At 42.3% G+C, this 19667-nt stretch overlaps 1 protein-coding gene across 2 annotated transcripts in view; it reads left to right on the top strand.

The window, feature by feature from the left end:
- LOC106588997 (CUB and sushi domain-containing protein 3) overlaps positions 1-19667 on the top strand; it is a 347202-nt gene that overhangs the window by 219820 nt on the left and 107715 nt on the right. The window contains exons 38-41 of one of the 2 annotated variants that reach the window (XM_045709277.2): positions 8682-8762; positions 15394-15507; positions 15878-16066; positions 16691-16837. In XM_045709277.2, coding sequence (XP_045565233.2) covers positions 8682-8762; positions 15394-15507; positions 15878-16066; positions 16691-16837 — 531 coding nt within the window. Of the gene's footprint in view, positions 1-8681; positions 8763-15393; positions 15508-15877; positions 16067-16690; positions 16850-19667 lie in introns of both variants that reach the window. The other variant, XM_014178612.3, reaches the window with a different exon arrangement.

The raw sequence follows: 19667 nt of genomic DNA, 5'->3' as shown, positions 1-19667 counted from the left end.
GTCTGTTGAAGCTTGCTGCTCCTACAGTGCCTTGCAAAAGTATTCACGCCCTTGCCATTTTTCCGATTTTGTTGCATTACAACCTCTAATTTAAATGGATTTTTATTTGGATTTCATGTAATGGACATATACACCATAGTCCAAATTAGTGAAGTAAAATGAAAAAAATAACTTGTTTCAAAAAGTTCTAAAAAATAACATACGGAAAAGTGGTGGGTGCATATGTATTCACCCCTTTTGCTATGAAGCCCCTAAATAAGATCTGGTGCAACCAATTAGCTTCAGAAGTCACATAATTAGTCCACCTGTGTGCAATCTAAGTGTCACATGATCTGTCACATGATCTCAGTAAATATACACCTGTTCTGAAAGGCCCCAGAGTCTGCAACACCACTAAGCAAGGGGCACCACCAAGCAAGCGGCACCATGAAGACCAAGGAGCTCTCCAAACAGGTCAGGGGCGAAGTTGTGGAGATGTACAGATCAGGGTTGGGTTCTAAACAAATATCCAAAACTTTGAACATCCCACAGAGCACCATTAAATCCATTATTGAAAAATTGAAAGAATATGGCACCACAACAAACCTGCCAAGAGAGGGCCGCCCACCAAAACGCACAGACCAGGCAAGGAGGGCATTAATCAGAGAGGCAACAAAGAGACCCAAGATAACCCTGAAGGAGCTGCAAAGCTCCACAGCGGAGATTGGAGCATCTGTCCATAGGACCACTTTAAGCCGTACACTCCACAGATCTGGGCTTTACGGAAGAGTGGCCAGATAAAAGCCATTGCTTAAAGAAAAAAATAAGCAAACCCGTTTGGTGTTCGCCAAAAGACGTGGGAGACTCGCCAAACATGTGGAAGAAGGTACTCTGGTTAGATGAGACTTAAATTGTAGCTTTTTGGCCATCAAGGAAAACACTATGTCTGGCGCAATCCCAACACCTCTCATCACCCCGAGAACACCACACCACAGTGAAGCATGGTGATGGCAGCATGTGGGGATGTTTTTCATTGGCAGGGACTGGGAAACTGGTCAGAATTGAAGGAATGATGGATGGGGCTAAATACAGGGAAATTCTTGAGGGAAACCTGTTCCGTTCTTCAAGAGATTTGAGACTGGGACGGAGGTTCACCTTCCAGCAGGACAATGACCCTAAGCATACTGCTAAAGCAACACTCGGGTGGTTTAAGGGGAAACATTTAAATGTCTTGGAATGGCCTAGTCAAAGCCCAGACCTCAATCCAATTGAGGATCTGTGGTATGACTTAAGATTGCTGTACTCCAGCAGAACCAATCCAACTTGACTGGAGCAGTTTTGCCTTGAAGAATGGGCAAAAATCCCAGTGGCTAGATGTGCCAAGCTTATAGAGACATAACCCAAGAGACTTGGAGCTGTAATGTCTGAAAAAAGAGCTCTACAAAGTATTGACTTTGGGGAGGGGAATAGTTATGCACCCTCAAGTTTTCCATTTTTTTGTCTTATTTCTTGTTTGTTTCACCCCGAAAAATATTAATTGATACAAACCCCCAAAGAATCAATTTTAATTCCAGGTTGTAAGGCAACAAAATAAGAAAAATGCCAAGGGGGGTGAATACTTTCGCAAGCCACTGTAGCTGCTTCTGCTAAGTTATATGAATGTACTAGACTAGAGATAATACACAGCAATGTTTCTCTATATTGTACTTGGGTTTGGCATGGGAATTACTCTGTAATGAGTTAAGCTTTGATTCATTTGAAATGGGCCACCGAGTTAGATAGACAACTTTATTTCCCCTTAGTGAACACTCTGCTATGCTGTGAATTAGCCAGGATTTATACAACGCTTATTAAAGATATGAATTTAGTTTATTAGATTGTCTTCAACTGTCAAGTAATCAAATTATAGGCTGCAGCCGGTTTATTCATGCAGTTTGCTGTCCAGAATGACAAAATAAGTGTTTTCATGTAGGTCACATCAAAGAGTAGCCGGGGGGGAACTAAATCTATAGAATGTGATTATCACTCCAAATAAGCAACATGCAAAACTGTCACTTTTTCCAATCTAGTTATGAAAGGATTTAAGTTGATAAGTTGCATTGTTATTCAGGACATTATGCAAGCATCATAATATTATAGATACCATTTGTGGGCCAGATCTGATGACTCAATTCCCGGAGCCCACTTGTTTTGACTGGTGATTATCTTCATCGTTCACAGCACATCAACCGGTCAGTCTAGACGTACATCCCACATGAAGGCAATACATAGAGGAAGCAAAGAAACGTTTCCTCTTTAATGTAGCTCTTTTGTTAATTAAAGCCTATCACAGAGTGAAATGTGGAGTCTCTCATGGGGACACAGAAAGTCATTGACTCTGTTCATTCCTTTTGCTTCAATTGGCAATACACACACAAACACAGACACTTATTCACCAAATTCACAGTCACACACAGCCCCCCCTCCCCAAGGAGCCTCTAAGAGAATCTTATTAATCAACTAGCACATTTAACAGAAGCCACATGCTAAGTGGTTCTCGCTACTTCATTTGTGTTATTGTAGCGTGGTTGTCTGGAGCCAAAGCCCCCACTTGTCTATTAGACAGGGGTGTATTCATAAGTGCACGCAGAAGCAAACTGTAGCAAAATGTTTTGCAAAGGAAAACATTTTGCTAAGAAAATATGAGTTTCTTTTTGGACAAATAAAGGAAGGTGCCCCTCCCTGTTTGCCTCTGTTTGTTTCCTAGTGAATAAACCCCTGTTCATGGGAAAGCAAAAGTAGATCTATCTATATACCTGACTGTCTGCTTTAGCCTGGCTGGAGAGCCAGGTGGGTGGGGTTGGCATTTCGGAGACGTTTCTATTGGTTCCCGTTGCACCAGGCAAGCTCAGGCAAACACATATATTATATTGAATACTAGTAAATGAACCCAGGTCTGGAAGTTAGTTATCTGTCTATCTATCGCTCAGGAGATATCTCCCTCCTGTTCTGTCTGTTCAGGCATTTTTAGAACAATTACACTCTGTTACCAATTAATTAATGATCAATGACTGTCATTGATTTTACCCCCTAGTTTGTGTTGGCATGACCCCACCAGGTAGCTTGGTAGTGGGTGTAATTTGGATATGCAGTCCTGAAAGATGTTGGCTGTAAGATTCAATGGTGTAATATTTGTCCTTGCCTACTTCAAAGTGCTACCTTATTTAATCCTGTCATTAGCAGCAGCGATTCCTCAGATCGTGTGTGTGTGTGTGTGTGTGTGTGTGTGTGTGTGTGTGTGTGTGTGTGTGTGTGTGTGTGTGTGTGTGTGTGTGTGTGTGTGTGTGTGTGTGTGTGTGTGTGTGTGTGTGTGTGTGTGTGTGTGTGTGTGCGCAGTGTAATATCTCTCCCTGGGCCCAGTTCCGACTGTTGTCACCTTATTTAATCCTGTCATTAGCGCCAGCTAGCAGCGTCCGTTCCCTCATATCGTTAGCAGTGCCTCCGTGCCAGCACAGCACAGCTTGGCCGCTCTGTTGATTCCCAGAAGGTATACCGGGCTTATCTGATGCCCTTAAACACACCGCCGAGATCACATCGCTGCTGAATACATTGGTATTCAGCCAGGTGCAGGTGGTGTGGAATCTGAATATTATGATTTTTTTCATTTCTGCCTAACCTTTCAAATGTCAGTAGTTTCTCCTCCTCCACAATTCTGATGCTCTTTTGTCCAAACATGGGAAATCAATGGTCTGTGGTAGGGTTGCACATTTTGGGGAATATTCAGAGGTGGAAACTTTCTGTGGGAATTAATGGGAATTTATGGGAATTAATGGGAAATATATACAAATTAATATTAATACCATTTAAATGTAGATGTTTGGATATTGGATATATTTACCATATCATATGGAGACAGAAACATAAACCTTTTACCTTACCATAAGTAGACAAAATTGCAAATTATTAAATCCTTCCAATATAAATAAGTAATTAAAAAAATGTTAGTTATAAATTGAACTTTAATTAAATGAGTTGACTCTTCCCATGGGATGATTTCACCGAACAACAAAAGAAAGGGAATATTGAATGATCCATCGCATCTCCCAAAAACGTTTTCAACATACATCTGTAAAATAATAGTCTAGAAACTAAAGCTTTGGTTGTCTTCCTCTCAGGCTTCCATGCCTTCTCCCTGGACCTCCTCAATGTCCACCTCTTGAACATCAGACTGCGGCCTCATCTTCAGTCACTTTCCAACCTTGTTGAGGATGGCTCGTTGTCAGGCTCAAAAAGCCAAACATTTTCCTGTAAAGATTAGAATAAAATTTGTAAAAAAAAAAAGAATATACAATTCCCTATACAGATTATTAGTTAAGCAGTTAGATTAAACAACTCCTTTGTACGATAAATGTTTTAAAATGAAACATGTATGGAAACAGGTGAATTAACCCTCCTCAGTTAGCAGGCTCAAGCAAGCTAAACCCCATATGGTACAGTAGCAAAAACTAACTAGCAGAAATTGTTAACATGTTAGAAATTATTTAAACACACTTTACCATAGGCTACTATTTACTAGTTAACAAAAAATAATGTATGTCATATAAAATATATTCACCCCACCCAGTATTGTAATCATAACTTACCAGAAAGCATATAGTCATTAGCTCAGACAGTGTAGTAGTGTGGGCTCAATAGCATCTCATTAGTGAAAGATCTTGAGAATCAGCTGTACATGTGATGGAAGAGCGCACTGCACATGTGATGGAAGAATGCACTGTGCATGCAGAGGATTGAAATTCCATTGAATTGGGGATAGTTTAACCAAAATATGCCACAAGACCTAGAATTGCCTTATGTTATATTGCCTTATTCCACAAAAAAAGGTTCACTGTTATAAGCTAACTTTTTTGATGAATTTAAGCAAAATTCCTCAAATTCCAGGACTTAACTTCCCATGGAAAATTTCCGGACAAATTCTGGAAAGTTTCCGACCCTTTGCAACCCTAGTCTGTGGTCTGTGATTTTGCAAGTGGGTCTGCTGTGGCATGGGTGGGAGGATGTGCTTTGCAGTACTGCACTCAAATCATCACAAGTAATAACCAAGGAGACAAAGGTCTCTGGTCAAAAGTAGTGCACCATATATGGAAAAGGGTGCCATTTTGGGACTTAGACAGATATAATATATATATATACAGTACCAGTCAAAAATTCAAGGCTTTTTCTTTATTTTTACTATGTTCTACATTATAGAATAATAGTGAAGACATCAAAACTATGAAATAACACATATGGAATCATGTAGTAACCAAAAAGGTGTTAACACAAATCAACATATATTTTATATTTTTGATTCTACAAAGTAGCCACCATTTTCCTTGATGACAGCTTTGCACACTCTTGGCATTCTCTTAACCAGCTTCACGAGGAATGCTTTTCCAACAGTCTTGTAGGAGTTCCCACATATGCTGAGCACTTGTTGGTTGCTTTTCCTTCACTCTGCGATCCAACTCATCCCAAACCATCGCAGTTGGGTTGAGGTCGGGTGATTGTGGAGGCCAGGTCATCTAATGCAGCACTCCATCACTCTCCTTCTTGGTCAAATAGCCCTTACACAGCCTTGAGGTGTGTTTTGGGTCATTGTACTGTTGAAAAACAAAGGATAGTCCCACTAAGAGCAAACCAGATGGGATGGCGTATCGCTGCAGAACGCTGTGGTAGCCATGCTGGTTAAGTGTGCCTTGAATTCTAAATAAATCATGACAGTGTCACCAGCAAAGCACCATCACACCTCCTCCTCCATGCTTCACGGTGGGAACCACACGTGCGAAGATCATCCGTTCACCTACTCTGCGTCTCACAAAGACACGGGGGTTTGAACCAAAAATCTAAAATGTGGACCAAAGGACAGATTTCCACCGGTCTAATGTCCATTGCTTGTGTTTCTTGGCCCAAGCAAGTCTCTTCCTCTTATTGGTGTCCTTTAGTAGTGGTTTCTTTGCAGCAATTCAACCATGTGGGCTCCCGAGTGGCGCAGCGGTCTAAGGCACTGCATCTCAGTGCTAGAGGTGTCACTACAGACACCCTGGTTCAAATCCAGGCTTTATCACAACCGGCCGTGATTGGGAGTCCAATATGGTGGCACAAAATTGGCCCAGCGTCATCCATTTTTGGCCGGGGTAGGCCATCATTGTAAATAAGAATTAGTTCTTAACTGACTTGCCAAGTTAGATAAATATAAAATAAATAATAAATACATAAATTAAAGCCTGATTCACGCAGTCTCCTCTGAACAGTTGATGTTAATAGGTGTCTGTTACTTGATCTCTGTGAAGCATTTATTTGGGCTGCAATCTGAGGTGCAGTTAATTGCAGATTTCTGAGGCTGGTGACTGAGGCTGGTAACTGTAACTCTTGGTCTTCCTTTCCTGTGGCGAGAGGCAGTTTCTTCAGAGCGCTTAATGGTTTTTGCGACTGCAGTTGAACAAACTATCAAAGTTCTTTACATTTTCCGAATTGGTTGACCTTCATGTCCTAAAGTAATGATGGACTGTCATTTGTCTTTGCTTTTTTGAGCTGTTCTTGCCATAATATGAACTTGGTCTTTTACCAAATAGGGCTATCTTCTGTATACCAACCATACCTTGTCACAACACAACTGATTGGCTCAAATGCATTAAGAAGTAAATAAATTCCACAAATTAACTTTTAACATGGCACAGCTGTCAATTGAAATGCATTCCAGGTGACTACCTCATGAAGCTGGTTGAGAGAATGCCAAGAGTGTGCAAAGCTGTCAACAAGGCAAAGGGTGGCTTCTTTAAAGAATCTCAAATCTAAAATATATTTAGATTTGTTTACCACTTCTTTTAAGTTACTACATGATTTCATATGTGGTATTTCATAGCTAGTCAAAATAAAGAAAAACCCTTGAATGAGTAGGTGTGTCCAAACTTTTGACTGGTACTGTTTATATATATACACTGCTCAAAAAAATAAAGGGAACACTTAAACAACACAATGTAACTCCAAGTCAATCACACTTCTGTGAAATCAAACTGTACACTTAGGAAGCAACACTGATTGACAATACATTTCACATGCTGTTGTGCAAATGGAATAGACAACAGGTGGAAATTATAGGCAATTAGCAAGACACCCCCAATAAAGGAGTGGTTCTGCAGTGGTGACCACAGACCACTTCTCAGTTCCTATGCTTCCTGGCTGATGTTTTGGTCACTTTTGAATGCTGGCAGTGCTTTCACTCTAGTGGTAGCATGAGACAAAGTCTACAACCCACACAAGTGGCTCAGGTAGTGCAGCTCATCCAGGATGGCACATCAATGCGAGCTGTGGCAAGAAGGTTTGCTGTGTCTGTCAGCGTAGTGTCCAGAGCATGGAGGCGCTACCAGGAGACATGCCAGTACATCAGGAGACGTGGAGGAGGCCGTAGGAGGGCAACAACCCAGCAGCAGGACCGCTACCTCCGCCTTTGTGCAAGGAGGAGCAGGAGGAGCACTGCCAGAGCCCTGCAAAATGACCTCCAGCAGGCCACAAATTTGCATGTGTCTGCTCAAACGGTCAGAAACAGACTCCATGAAGGTGGTATGAGGGCCCGACGTCCACAGGTCCACAGCTTACAGGCCAACACCGTGCAGGACGTTTGGCATTTGCCAGAGAACACCAAGATTGTCAAATTCGCCACTGGCGCCCTGTGCTCTTCGCAGATGAAGCAGGTTCACACTGAGCACGTGACAGACGTGACAGAGTCTGCAGACGCCGTGGAGAACGTTCTGCTGCCTGCAACATCCTCCAGCATGACCGGTTTGGCGGTAGGTCAGTCATGGTGTGGGGTGGCATTTCTTTGGGGGGCCGCACAGCCCTCCATGTGCTCGCCAGAGGTAGCCTGACTGCCATTAGGTTCCGAGATGAGATCCTCAGACCCCTTGTGAGACCATATGCTGGTGCGGTTGGCCCTGGGTTCCTCCTAATGCAAGACAATGCTAGACCTCATGTGGCTGGAGTGTGTCAGCAGTTCCTGCAAGAGGAAGGCATTGATGCTATGGACTGGCCCGCCCGTTCCCCAGACCTGAATCCAATTGAGCACATCTGGGACATCATGTCTCGCTCCATCCACCAACGCCACGTTGCACCACAGACTGTCCAGGAGTTGGCGGATGATTTAGTCCAGGTCTGGGAGGAGATCCCTCAGGAGACCATCCGCCACCTCATCAGGAGCATGCCCAGGCATTGTAGGGAGGTCATACAGGCACGTGGAGGCCACACACACTACTGAGCCTCATTTTGACTTGTTTTAAGGACATTACATCAAAGTTGGATCAGCCTGTAGTGTGGTTTTCCACTTTAATTTTGAGTGTGACTCCAAATCCAGACCTCCATGGGTTGATACATTGGATTTCCATTGATTATTTTTGTGGGATTTTGTTGTCAGCACATTCAACTATGTAAAGAAAAAAGTATTTAATAAGATTATTTCATTCATTTCAGATCTAGGATGTGTTATTTTAGTGTTCCCTTTATTTTTTTGAGCAGTATATATATATATATATATATATATATATATATATACTTATTTTAATTCCATGTTCAAAAGAATACAGAAAGTCCCAATGCAATTAGTTTACTACTCTGTTGAAATGTTCCTTACACCTACTCATTCACCTTCTTCTTTTTCCTCCCCTTCCTCCTCCTTTATCCTCTTCTAGTATACCAGCTGAGAATCTGCCAAGCGCCCCCGGATGTGGCCAACGCTGATATCCTCATGGAGGACAGGGAGTTTGAAATAGGTAACGCCTCCACGTGTAGTTCAATCCAAATATTATACATTTTTCGAATGAATCGTTTGGGAGAGATAGGACCTCCTCACCACTCTGTATACTTACATATTGTGGGACTAGGAGTTTTCCTGTGCCTGTATTCATAAAGCGTCTCAGAGTGCTGATCGAGGATCAGTTATGCTTTTTAGCTCATAATGAATAAAGAGTATATAGACTGCGGTGGACCTGATCCTAGATCAGATCTGATAAGCTTTGTGAGTATAGGTCCTGGCCTTACTGATACTTAATCCACTCAGGTTATGAAACTGAAACCCTCTCACCAGTTCCATGCCCCTGTATTTCACAACATCCTCCATATATGTCTCTCCTCTGCTCAGGTAAATGTGCTGATACATGTAGAATGTTCTCACTGATCATGGCTTAGAGAGAGGACAGGCCTCCTCCTGTGTGTGTGTGACCCTGACTAATACTATGGGTGGACACACACATACATAAATCAAATCAAGTTATATTTGTCACATGCTTTGTAGACAACAGTGACATGTTTACTTGCGCATCCTTTTTAAGATGGTGCTGGAGAAGAAGGCATACGTTTTACGTGCCCCCAACCGATTGTGTTTTTTCTACCTTTATTTGCGTTGTTTGTAACTTCTTTTTTTTACTTATTTTGTACATAATGTTGCCACTACCGTCTCTTATGACCGAAAATAACTTCTAGACATCAGGACTGCGATTACTCACCACGGACTATCAGACTCCTTTTTTTCCTTTCATGACTCTGATGAGCCCGACTCAAAGGATATACTGCTTCCTCGGGAACAGGCCCCGATCCCCGTGATCTGCGTGAAGAGGAGGTGGAGGAAGAGGGTCCAAAGGGCGGGCTGCCTTCTGAGAATTCGTAGGCGATCGAATAAACCCCCACTTCCCTCCATTCTGCTAGCAAACGTGCAATCCTTGGAGAATAAAATCGACAAGTTACGCGTAAGATTAAACTACCAACGGGACATTAAAAACTGTAAGCATTGCAAGGACTTTTACAGGATACAAACCTCAACATCAAAACCTTCATTCCAACTCACAATTCCATACTTATAACCTTGATTTTGGACCAAAAATATCTGAATGGACTATTACTACCAAGGATTATCATGAAAAAAACTTCTAACAAGCCAAAACCTGCAGAAGAAACACAGCGGAACCTGGAAATACCATCCAACACAAAACTGCGTGACTAATGTTCAGTCTGAACCTACTTTCTGAAGCCAAAAATTGAATGAAAATAATCTCTCGGTAATTGTGTTATATAAAGTTTAGTAAATAAGGCTACTAAGCTACCAAGCTGCTAGGAAAGAATCTGACTGAAATTAGCACTGAAGTGTGAAGTAAGAGGTGTGAAAACTCTTCATTAAGTCAGAATTCCTATTTGACTCTGCCATGCCTCCTTGCCCGTCCAACATTTCCTAATCTCCCACCCCTTTTAATGCAACTATCCCTGATGCTCCTCCCTCTTTTTTCCCTGCCCCGCTACAAAGTTTCTCCCTGCAGGCGGTCACTGAGTCCGAGGTGCTAAAGGAACTCCTTAAACTTGACTCCCCAAAAAACATCTGGTTTAGATGGTTTAGACCCTTTCTTTTTTAAGGTTGCTGCCCCTATCATCACCAAGCCTATCTCCAACCTTTTTAACCTGTCTCTCCTCTCTGGGAAGGTTCCCTTGCTTGGAAGGCAGCCACGGTGAGTCCTTTTTATTTAAAGGGGGAGATCAAGCTGATCCTAACTGTTATAGGCCAATTTCTATTTTGCCATGTTTATCAAAAGTCTCTCAGAGTGCAGTGTATACAGTTCTGAACACCTACAAAACAAAGGTCTTGTTTTGTAAGAACAATTCCTCTCTCCCCACTGGTGTGATTATTACTGAGGTAGTCACCTCATACAAGTACTTCTGAGTATGGCTAGATGGTACACTGTCCTTCTCTCAGAACATATCAAAGCTGCAGGCTAAGGTTAAATCTAGACGTGGTTTCCTCTATCGTAATCGTTCCTCTTTCACCACAGCTGACAAACTAACCCTGATTCAGATGACCATCCTACTCAGGCCTCACTCCCCCTATCTGAGATACCTACTGCTGCCCTCATCCTCCACATACAACACCATTCTGCCAGTCACGTTCTGATAAAGTTCCCCAAAGCACACACATCCCTGGGTCGCTCCTCTTTTCAGTTCGCTGCAGCTAGCGACTGGAACAGGCTGCAAAAACCACTCAAACTGAACCATTTTTATCTCCATCTCTTCATTCACATGCTGTGTTTTCATGTGTTGCTGCCAGGTTATGTTGTTGTCTTATGTCTCTCTTTATGTAGTGTTGTGGTGTCTCTCTTGTCGTGATGTGTGTTTTGTCCGATATCTTATTTTTTATATTTAATCCCTGCCCCCGAACCCCGCAGGAGGCCTTTTGCCTTCTGGTAGGCCGTCATTGTAAATAAGGATTTGTTCTTAACTGACTTGCCTAGTTAAATAAAAGTTAAATCAAATAAAAAATAAAGATACATTTGAGGTTATGTAGTGTACTGTACATACTGTACATACCCACCGCCTCGACTCAGTCTTATGTAGCAACATTTGAAATTGTGTTTTTCATACATTGGATAAAAGTGGAGACTCAGAGCTACAAAATGGTATATCACACACTGCAGTTGAGGAACAATGGGAAATTAATTCTGCTTTGAAAGTTGCCGCTTTATAATGTTTTCACACCCTGCATTACTCATCTCATATGTATATACTGTACCCTATACCATCTACTGCATCTTGCCTATGCCGTTCGGCCATCACTCATTTCTATATTTATATGTACATATTCGTATTCATTCCTTTACACTTGTGTGTATAAGGTAGTTGTTGTGAAATTGTTAGGTTATATTACTTGTTAGATATTACTGCATGGTTGGAACTAGAAGCACAAGCATTTCGCTACACTTGCATTAACACCTGCTAACCATGTGTATGTGACAAATACATTTGATTTGATTTGATAAACCGGTAGCCCCACTTTTGAGAAAATGGCCCTTAAATATTTTTGGTACACCTACTGGAGAGCTTTTCCTTGTCTACACCTATTCAGCATCGTTCACACCCTCTTGAGCCTTAGCTCCACTCATCTCTTTAGGATTCACATGTGAGGCCATGTGCTAAACAGAGTAAGTAAGGTAGTTTAGTAAACAACCAAAGATTTCAAGACTAAAAGTGGTGAAAGTAGTAGCCTACAATATGGAAAAACTCCAGGTAAAAATACACTTAATCTAGTCCTTGGTCTATATCCTAATCTGACTTTGAAAGTCTCCAGATAAAAAATATGAAATAAATATTTCATAATTATTAGATGATGCTTACCCAGACACTTATCTACATTGATGGGTCATGTGAAAGAAATGCTATAACCACCCCCAGCCACATCTAGCTAAATGGATGGGTCACTATTGTCTCTAGACAACCCCTAGCCACATCTAGCTAAATGGATGAGTCACTATTGTCTCTAGACAACCCCTAGCCACATCTAGCTAAGTGGATGGGTCACTATTGTCTCTAGACAACCCCTAGCCACATCTAGCTAAATGGATGGGTCACTATTGTCTCTAGACAACCCCTAGCCACATCTAGCTAAATGGATGAGTCACTATTGTCTCTAGACAACCCCTAGCCACATCTAGCTAAGTGGATGGGTCACTATTGTCTAGACATGTACACAGGTTCATGAAATACAATAGATGGCTGTAATCACCCCCAACCACATCTAGCTAAGTGGATGAGTCACTATTGTCTAGACATGTACACAGGTTCATGAAATACAATAGATGGCTGTAATCACCCCCAGCCACATCTAGCTAAGTGGATGGATCACTATTGTCTAGACATGTACACAGGTTCATGAAATACAATAGATGGCCGTAATCACCCCCCAGACACAACTTGATGGTCATATAATCATTCTCTTGCGAAGTGGAGTCTTTTGATTAGATATGTAGCTAGCTAGCTAGCTAGCTAAACAATGAACCATAATCTCAACCAACAGCTACAGTACAAACGGATTATCATAGCTAGCCACTATGCAAGAAATGCTGGAGTATGAATCTTCAGGTAGCTAAAACAAAGCAACTAGGTAACATTTTTGCTAGCTATAACTATCAATGCAAATGGTTTTCTGAGATACAAATAATATTACTACATAGATCATACACACAACCTTAGCCAGCGAGCCAGCAAATTAACTTTCGCAAACTAGCAAACAATACAGTTTAACTTGCAATGAAAACAACTTTCTGTCAAAATTAGACACGTATAACATCTGAAAATGTATCCATTATCTCAGCCAATCATGGCTAGTGGTAAAGTTCCTATCTTTTTCCATGGCTAAACCAACTACGCTCGTAATTTAACAATTGTATTCATATTTACAGATGGCATACAAGTTTGTTATTAAGGCACATTAAAATTCACATGTTCTAGAAGGCATTTTGATCAAATTATATATAGATTTTTTCTAAATGAAATGCCTCTCCTGTGAAATAGTGACGTGTGACATACGCCTAGCTTCCTGAAATGAGTCACGTATAGGTAAAGCAACAGCGCAGGTGGGGTGTGTTGGGGTGTCAGTGTAAGTATGTGTGAGTGTGTGGGTAGAGTCCAGTGTGTGCATAGAATCAGTGCTATTTAACGGTCTTGTTTAAAAGTCTTATGGCTTGGGGGCAGAAGATGTTCAGGGTCCTATTGGTTCCAGACTTGGTGCATTGGTACCGCTTTCTGTGTGGTAGCAGAGAGAACAGTCTTTGACTTGGGTGGCTGGAATCTTTGACAATTTTTATGGCCTTCCTCTGACCCCACCTGGTATAGAGGTTCTGGATGGCAGGGAGTTCGGCCCCAGTGATGTCCTGGGCCATATGCATTACCCTCTGTATCGCCTTGTGGTCGGATACCAAGCAGTTGCCATACCGAGTGGTGATGCAGCCAGTCAAGATGCTCTCGATGGTGCAGCTGTAGAACTTTTGAGGATCTGAGGGCACATGCCAAATCCAACCTTGTTTTGAAATGTCAAATTTCCAAGTGTTGGTTAAGATTAAGTTTATGCATTAACTCCGAATGTTTAATGTAAGGCTTAAAGTTTGGGATAGGCTTAAAACAAAAATATAAAAAACAACTTTTTATCGCTGGATTCGAACATGCAACCATCCACCATCCAAACCGAAACCTACTCGTTCACTGTTGCCCCTAGTGGCCAGTTTCCACATCATCTCCCGACGTACTCAGACATGGATATACGTTGAATACTGACTTGTATCCCGTGTGACCTGCCTGATTAATGGTGAGTTAGCCACTAACTCTGTGATTGGTGTGTATCAATGAGTGAGTTAGCAACTAGATCTGTGATTGTTGGGTGTGAAAGTGGGCCATTACAGACAGTGGCTGAGATGGATTCAGCTTGTCCGGTAACAAGGCCCAAAGGCTCTGCTGTGTCTATTGCAGCCCTATATAGATTTCTTGGACCACAATCATCCATCTATCATCTGTAACATTGACCATTGCTGCTGGTTGAAGACATCACCTGTAACATTGACCACTGCTGCTGGTTGAAGACATCACCTGTAACATTGACCACTGCTGCTGGTTGAAGACATCACCTGTAACATTGACCACTGCTGCTGGTTGAAGACATCACCTGTAACATTGACCACTGCTGCTGGTTGAAGACATCACCTGTAACATTGACCACTGCTGCTGGTTGAAGACATCACCTGTAACATTGACCACTGCTGCTGGTTGAAGACATCACCTGTAACATTGACCACTGTTGCTGGTTGAAGACATCACCTGTAACATTGACCACTGCTGCTGGTTGAAGACATCAGATGGCTTCTAAAAGGACCAGAATGTTACAGTAGAGGATGATGATGATGATGGTGATGTTGATTATGGTGATGGTGATGATGGCAATGACAAAGAGAATACTTCAAAAAAATCTTAAACACTGTTATTCTTGGTAATCTGTGTTATATTGCACTAGTACTACTGCAATACTCAAACTTCAGGGACCATGGATTGTTTTGCCCAGTAACTGTTATGAAAGTCTCAAAGTGTCCTACCCAGGCTAGAACTCACTCATTAACAGTGTTCAACCTTGGATGTCAAAAAATGTCACCCCATCCGTCTCAGGCATCTGTCTCTATTACTGCAGCACAGGTTTGCTGTCCTTCTTAATTAGACAACAGCTTCATCAAAGTCTCTCTCTCTCTCTGTGTGTTTATCTGTCTCTCTTTCTGTCTCTCTACTATGACTCGCTCTCTCTCTCTCTCTCTTACACTCTCTCCCTATCTTTCTCTCTTACACTCTCTTTCTCTCTTATACTCTCTCCCTCACTCTCTTCCCTCCCTCCCTCCCTCCCTCCCTCCCTCCCTCCCTCCCTCCCTCCCTCTCTCTGTGTGTGTTTATCTGTCTCTTCTCTTTCTGTATCTCTACTATGACTTTCTCTCTCTCTCTCTCTCTCTCTCTCTCTCTCTCTCTCTCTCTCTCTCTCTCTCTCTCTCTCTCTCTCTCTCTCTCTCTCTCTCTCTCTCTCTCTCTCCTCTTCCTCTATACCTTCTCTCCTGACAGGGGACATCATCTGGTACCGCTGTCATCCTGGCTTCACCCTGGTGGGGAGTGAGATCCTGACATGCAGACTGGGGGAGAGACTTCAGATGGATGGTCCTCCTCCCACATGTCAAGGTGTGCGTGTGTGCCTGCGTTCATTCGTTTTGCGTATGTGCGCGCGAGTGCGTGCCTGCATGCTTGCGCATGTGTGTGTTTTGTTTGTGGCAGCTGTAATTAAAACGGTTTAGTCATTAGGTGTGCTGTTGTCATGCGTTCCACCCACCTCTGTCACAGCCCCTTGTGATTCCAGTTTTCTATTCCAGTTCTGTTTCTGTGTCATCCCTCTCACTGTGTTTAATGGACTAAACAGCTGTTGTCATTAATATATTATGGTGCCATATTTCTCTCCGGAATCCCATGGGTCATCTGGGGGTCTGGGGGGACCACTGAATAAATTACAGGTACCCCTAGCATCCATTTGGTCTCCTGTTATGTGCCCATCCAGTGCAATGCCCAGCCCATGATGTGAGGTTTGACTCTACTGGAGTAATCCTGAGTCCAGGCTACCCTGACAGCTACCCCAACCTGCAGATGTGTATCTGGACCATCAATGTAGAGAAGGGCTACAACATCACCCTGTACTTCGAGTCCTTCCAGACCGAGAGGGAGTTCGACATCCTAGAAGTCTTTGATGGTAGCTATAGTAGCTATAGTAGAGTTACACTAGCCTGGTGCCACAACTGTTTGTGCTATCTTGCCAACTCATGACAGTGGAAACATAAATGGGACCAGGCTAGCATCACAAACTGTCATGTTTTTAAAACATGTCTGCTTTTGGCTCAGATTTGTATTGTTTTGAAACTGTCTTCTTGTGCTGCAGTGGCATTGTATATGTAATCTTCAGAAATTGGGCATTAAAAGGCTGGATGTTTTTGGTATTGAATGCAAGGCCTACAAATCTTTATATGACCACACTTTTGATGAATGCATCATCATTACAATGTGAAGCAACCACAATACCACTGAACAGATTTAGATTAATGCTGAAATGTCTCAAACGCCTTTGTGACAAACAGTGGTCAGCAGCCCCTCTTTGTTCTGGGTCATTGATGTAGCCCTGTGGATGGATGATTTACTCCACAAATACATTCTTCCACAATCTGACTTATTGTTGGCATCCTCTCTTCCTCCCTTCCCTTCCCTTCCCTTCCCTTCCCTTCCCTTCCCTTCCCTTCCCTTCCCTTCCCTTCCCTTCCCTTCCCTTCCCTTCCCTTCCCTTCCCTTCCCTACCTCTCTCACCCCCCCTCTCTCTCTACAGGCCCAAGTACTAACAGCCAGACTCTGGCCACCTTCAGCGGTGACGTCTCCGCGCCCTTCAACATCACTACGACCGGCCACCAGCTCACACTGCGCTGGTCTTCTGACCACGGAACTAACAAGAAGGGCTTCCGTATCCGCTATGTTGGTGAGTATCAAAGTATGTATCCATTTAAATCACTCCTTTTCACTTGCACGTTTACGTCTTTTGAGAGTGAGAAATCCAGAGGGTGGGTGGGTGCGTGTGTTGTGTGCGTGTGTGAGAGTGGAAGAATAACAACAACGTGGCTACAGCATGATTTGTAGCTACTCTAAAAACTTGCATGTGGAATATTGTGATTGTACTCAATATTAGTTAAGTGGTAATGCTAAGTGATTATGCCAATATATCCTTCAAACACCAGCTTCGAGGGCATTATCACTTTTATACAGTCGGTTGCCAACATATACAAATAATGATTGACATATAGTCATTCAAAAATGTATTTTGATTAATTTATTCATACTATTTCATTCTTCCACGAGATAAGTCCAGGTCGTTCGTTCTATTAGTTCTGTTGCCAGAGACGCGACCCAGTCGTTAAGTGTTTTTGTAAATTAAATCAACTCTGTGTGTCGTAAACAAATATACTAATATGTATTTACAAAACAAATATTTGTTTGTTCTGTTGTTATGATGGCTGGCAACATTGTTATCCCTTGTTTGCTAGCTAGCCAACTTCGGCTAACACAGTCACGTCAAACAGTGCAGCCAGAATAACAGAAAAGTAGGTGCATTTGCGATTAAGCTGTTTTCTAGTGATTTTGGGGGGGATACATCCATAACAATGAGCTGATGATGTGCAATTTCTCCTTGCATAGAACATTTACTCTCTTGCCAGGACACTGTTGTTCAGAGGAGCTAGCCAACTACACAGCTAATACAATCACTTCAAACTGAAGCAGGAATGATAGCAAACTGCATTTTGTGTTTTTCTATTGACATTTCTTTGTATATACAGTGCATTAGGAAAATATTCAGAACCCTTGACTTTTTCCACATTTTGTTAAGTTACAGCCTTTTTCTAAACTGGATTAAATACATTTGTGTTCCTCATCAATCTACACACACTACCCCATAATGACAAAGTGAAAATATCTTTTTTTTGTTGTAAATTTTGGTTAATTTATTGCAAATAAATAACAGAAATACCTTATTAATATAAATATTCAGACCCATTACTATATACCTCAAAATTGATCTCAGGTGCATCCTGTTTCCATTGATCATCCTTGATGTTTCTACGACTTGATTGGAGTCCACCTGTGGTAAATTCAAATGATTAAACATGATTTGGAAAGGCACACGCTTGTCACTAAGGTCCCACCATGAGGTGGGACCTTATAGGTCCCACCATGAGGTCTGAATACTTATGAAAATTAGATAATTTTTTAAAAATGATACATTTGCTAACATTTCTAAAAAACTGTTTTTGCTTTTTCATTATGGGGTATTGTGTGTAGGTTGGTGAGGGAAAAACTCCATTTAATACATTTTAGAATAAAGCAAAATGTGGAAAAATCAAGGGGTCTGAATACTTTGTGAATGCACTGTATCTATTACATTTGAGTAATTTATCATCCATTTATCATACATTTTATTCATCCATACAAATTATGCTGATTCATGATTTCGACTGGCTGAGAAAAGCTACCAGCCTGTCTGTCTCGTCCCGAATCCCGACACGTTCATTACTATGGGACAGCTGGAGAACGATATTGTTGCAAATGTCAGAGAGATAGACAGCAAGGCTTATAAAAATCTGCGCTGTTGAAAATCAAATGCTAGTCTAAAAGAAATGGGAGATCATGTCTAGATGGTTTTTATAGTGGAGATCAAGTTTATAAATTGCCTGGCTGGACTGATGAGACAGTGGATTGGGCAGTCAGATGGAATCGTGAGTAGGCATTTCAACGTCATAGCCTTAGCCGATGGTAACTTGTGGAATAGATACCGGCTGGAACGCAGTTTTAACCAATCAGCATCCAGGATTAGACCCACCCGTTGTATAATTAAGCCATAATGTCTGAGAACCCAGGAATTATCGTGTGACAACTCCCAACAAGGGCTGTTCTGAGTCCCGAGGCTGGTTGGTGGCAGCCAGTGCTTTCCTCTTTTTTGGCGGAGAACGTGAAGTCCACTCACATCATTGCTAGCTAAAATGGCACTCCAGCACTTTCTGTTCTCCATGTTAGGGGCTGCCAATAACTCTTGAGTGATGTCTCACATCGATGGCCACTCGCAGCCATTATTTCCCTTGCCTCCAGGCCTCCAACTGTTGCAAACCAAATAATAGCATGGAAAACTAATGTGTGGATGCTTTTATCCCGACGGAGATGAGGTTTATGAATTTCCTGGCTGGGCTGCGGGACAGTGGAATTATGAGATTAATACGTCAATGGTATTTTGCGCCAGTTGTTGTCCCACAACTCCCACATATCAATTAATCAGCCTCCAGGATCCAAACAACCCGTTTTCTAATAATCAATGTGTGTCTGTCTTACCATGGGGTATTGAAAAATGTATAATGTGCAGAATATTGTTGCATGTGAATACACACTGTCAGTGGGGTCAGCCCACATTTTCAGCACAACCGTTGAGGTACAGAGACCAGCACAGTAAATAGATTGTGCTCTAAGCTATGCGTTCATTCTCTGACTGGTTAAAACCATGGGCCTAGTGCCACTACAGATGTCAGTAGAGATGACAGCCAGGGCCTGGGGAGCCTAAACAGCCACAGAGCTGGGTCTCCACCACACTACACACTTTGCTGACTGGCCAGAGCAGAGCAGGCAGGCAAGCCAGGGACAGACGGGGTCAAGTGTTGGTCAGAGCAGTTGGTCAGAGCTGTGACAGCCAGCCTGTCCCTAATGGACCAATGTGTAAGCTGTGACAGCCAGCCTGTCCCTAATGACCCAATGTGTGACACAGTGTGAGA

This window comes from Salmo salar, chromosome 27 (genome assembly GCF_965601325.2).
Source record: "Salmo salar chromosome 27, fSalSal1, whole genome shotgun sequence".
Lineage (NCBI taxonomy): Eukaryota > Metazoa > Chordata > Actinopteri > Salmoniformes > Salmonidae > Salmo > Salmo salar.
Note: the sequence above shows the minus strand (reverse complement) of the source record. Positions and strands in the feature narration are given on the sequence as shown.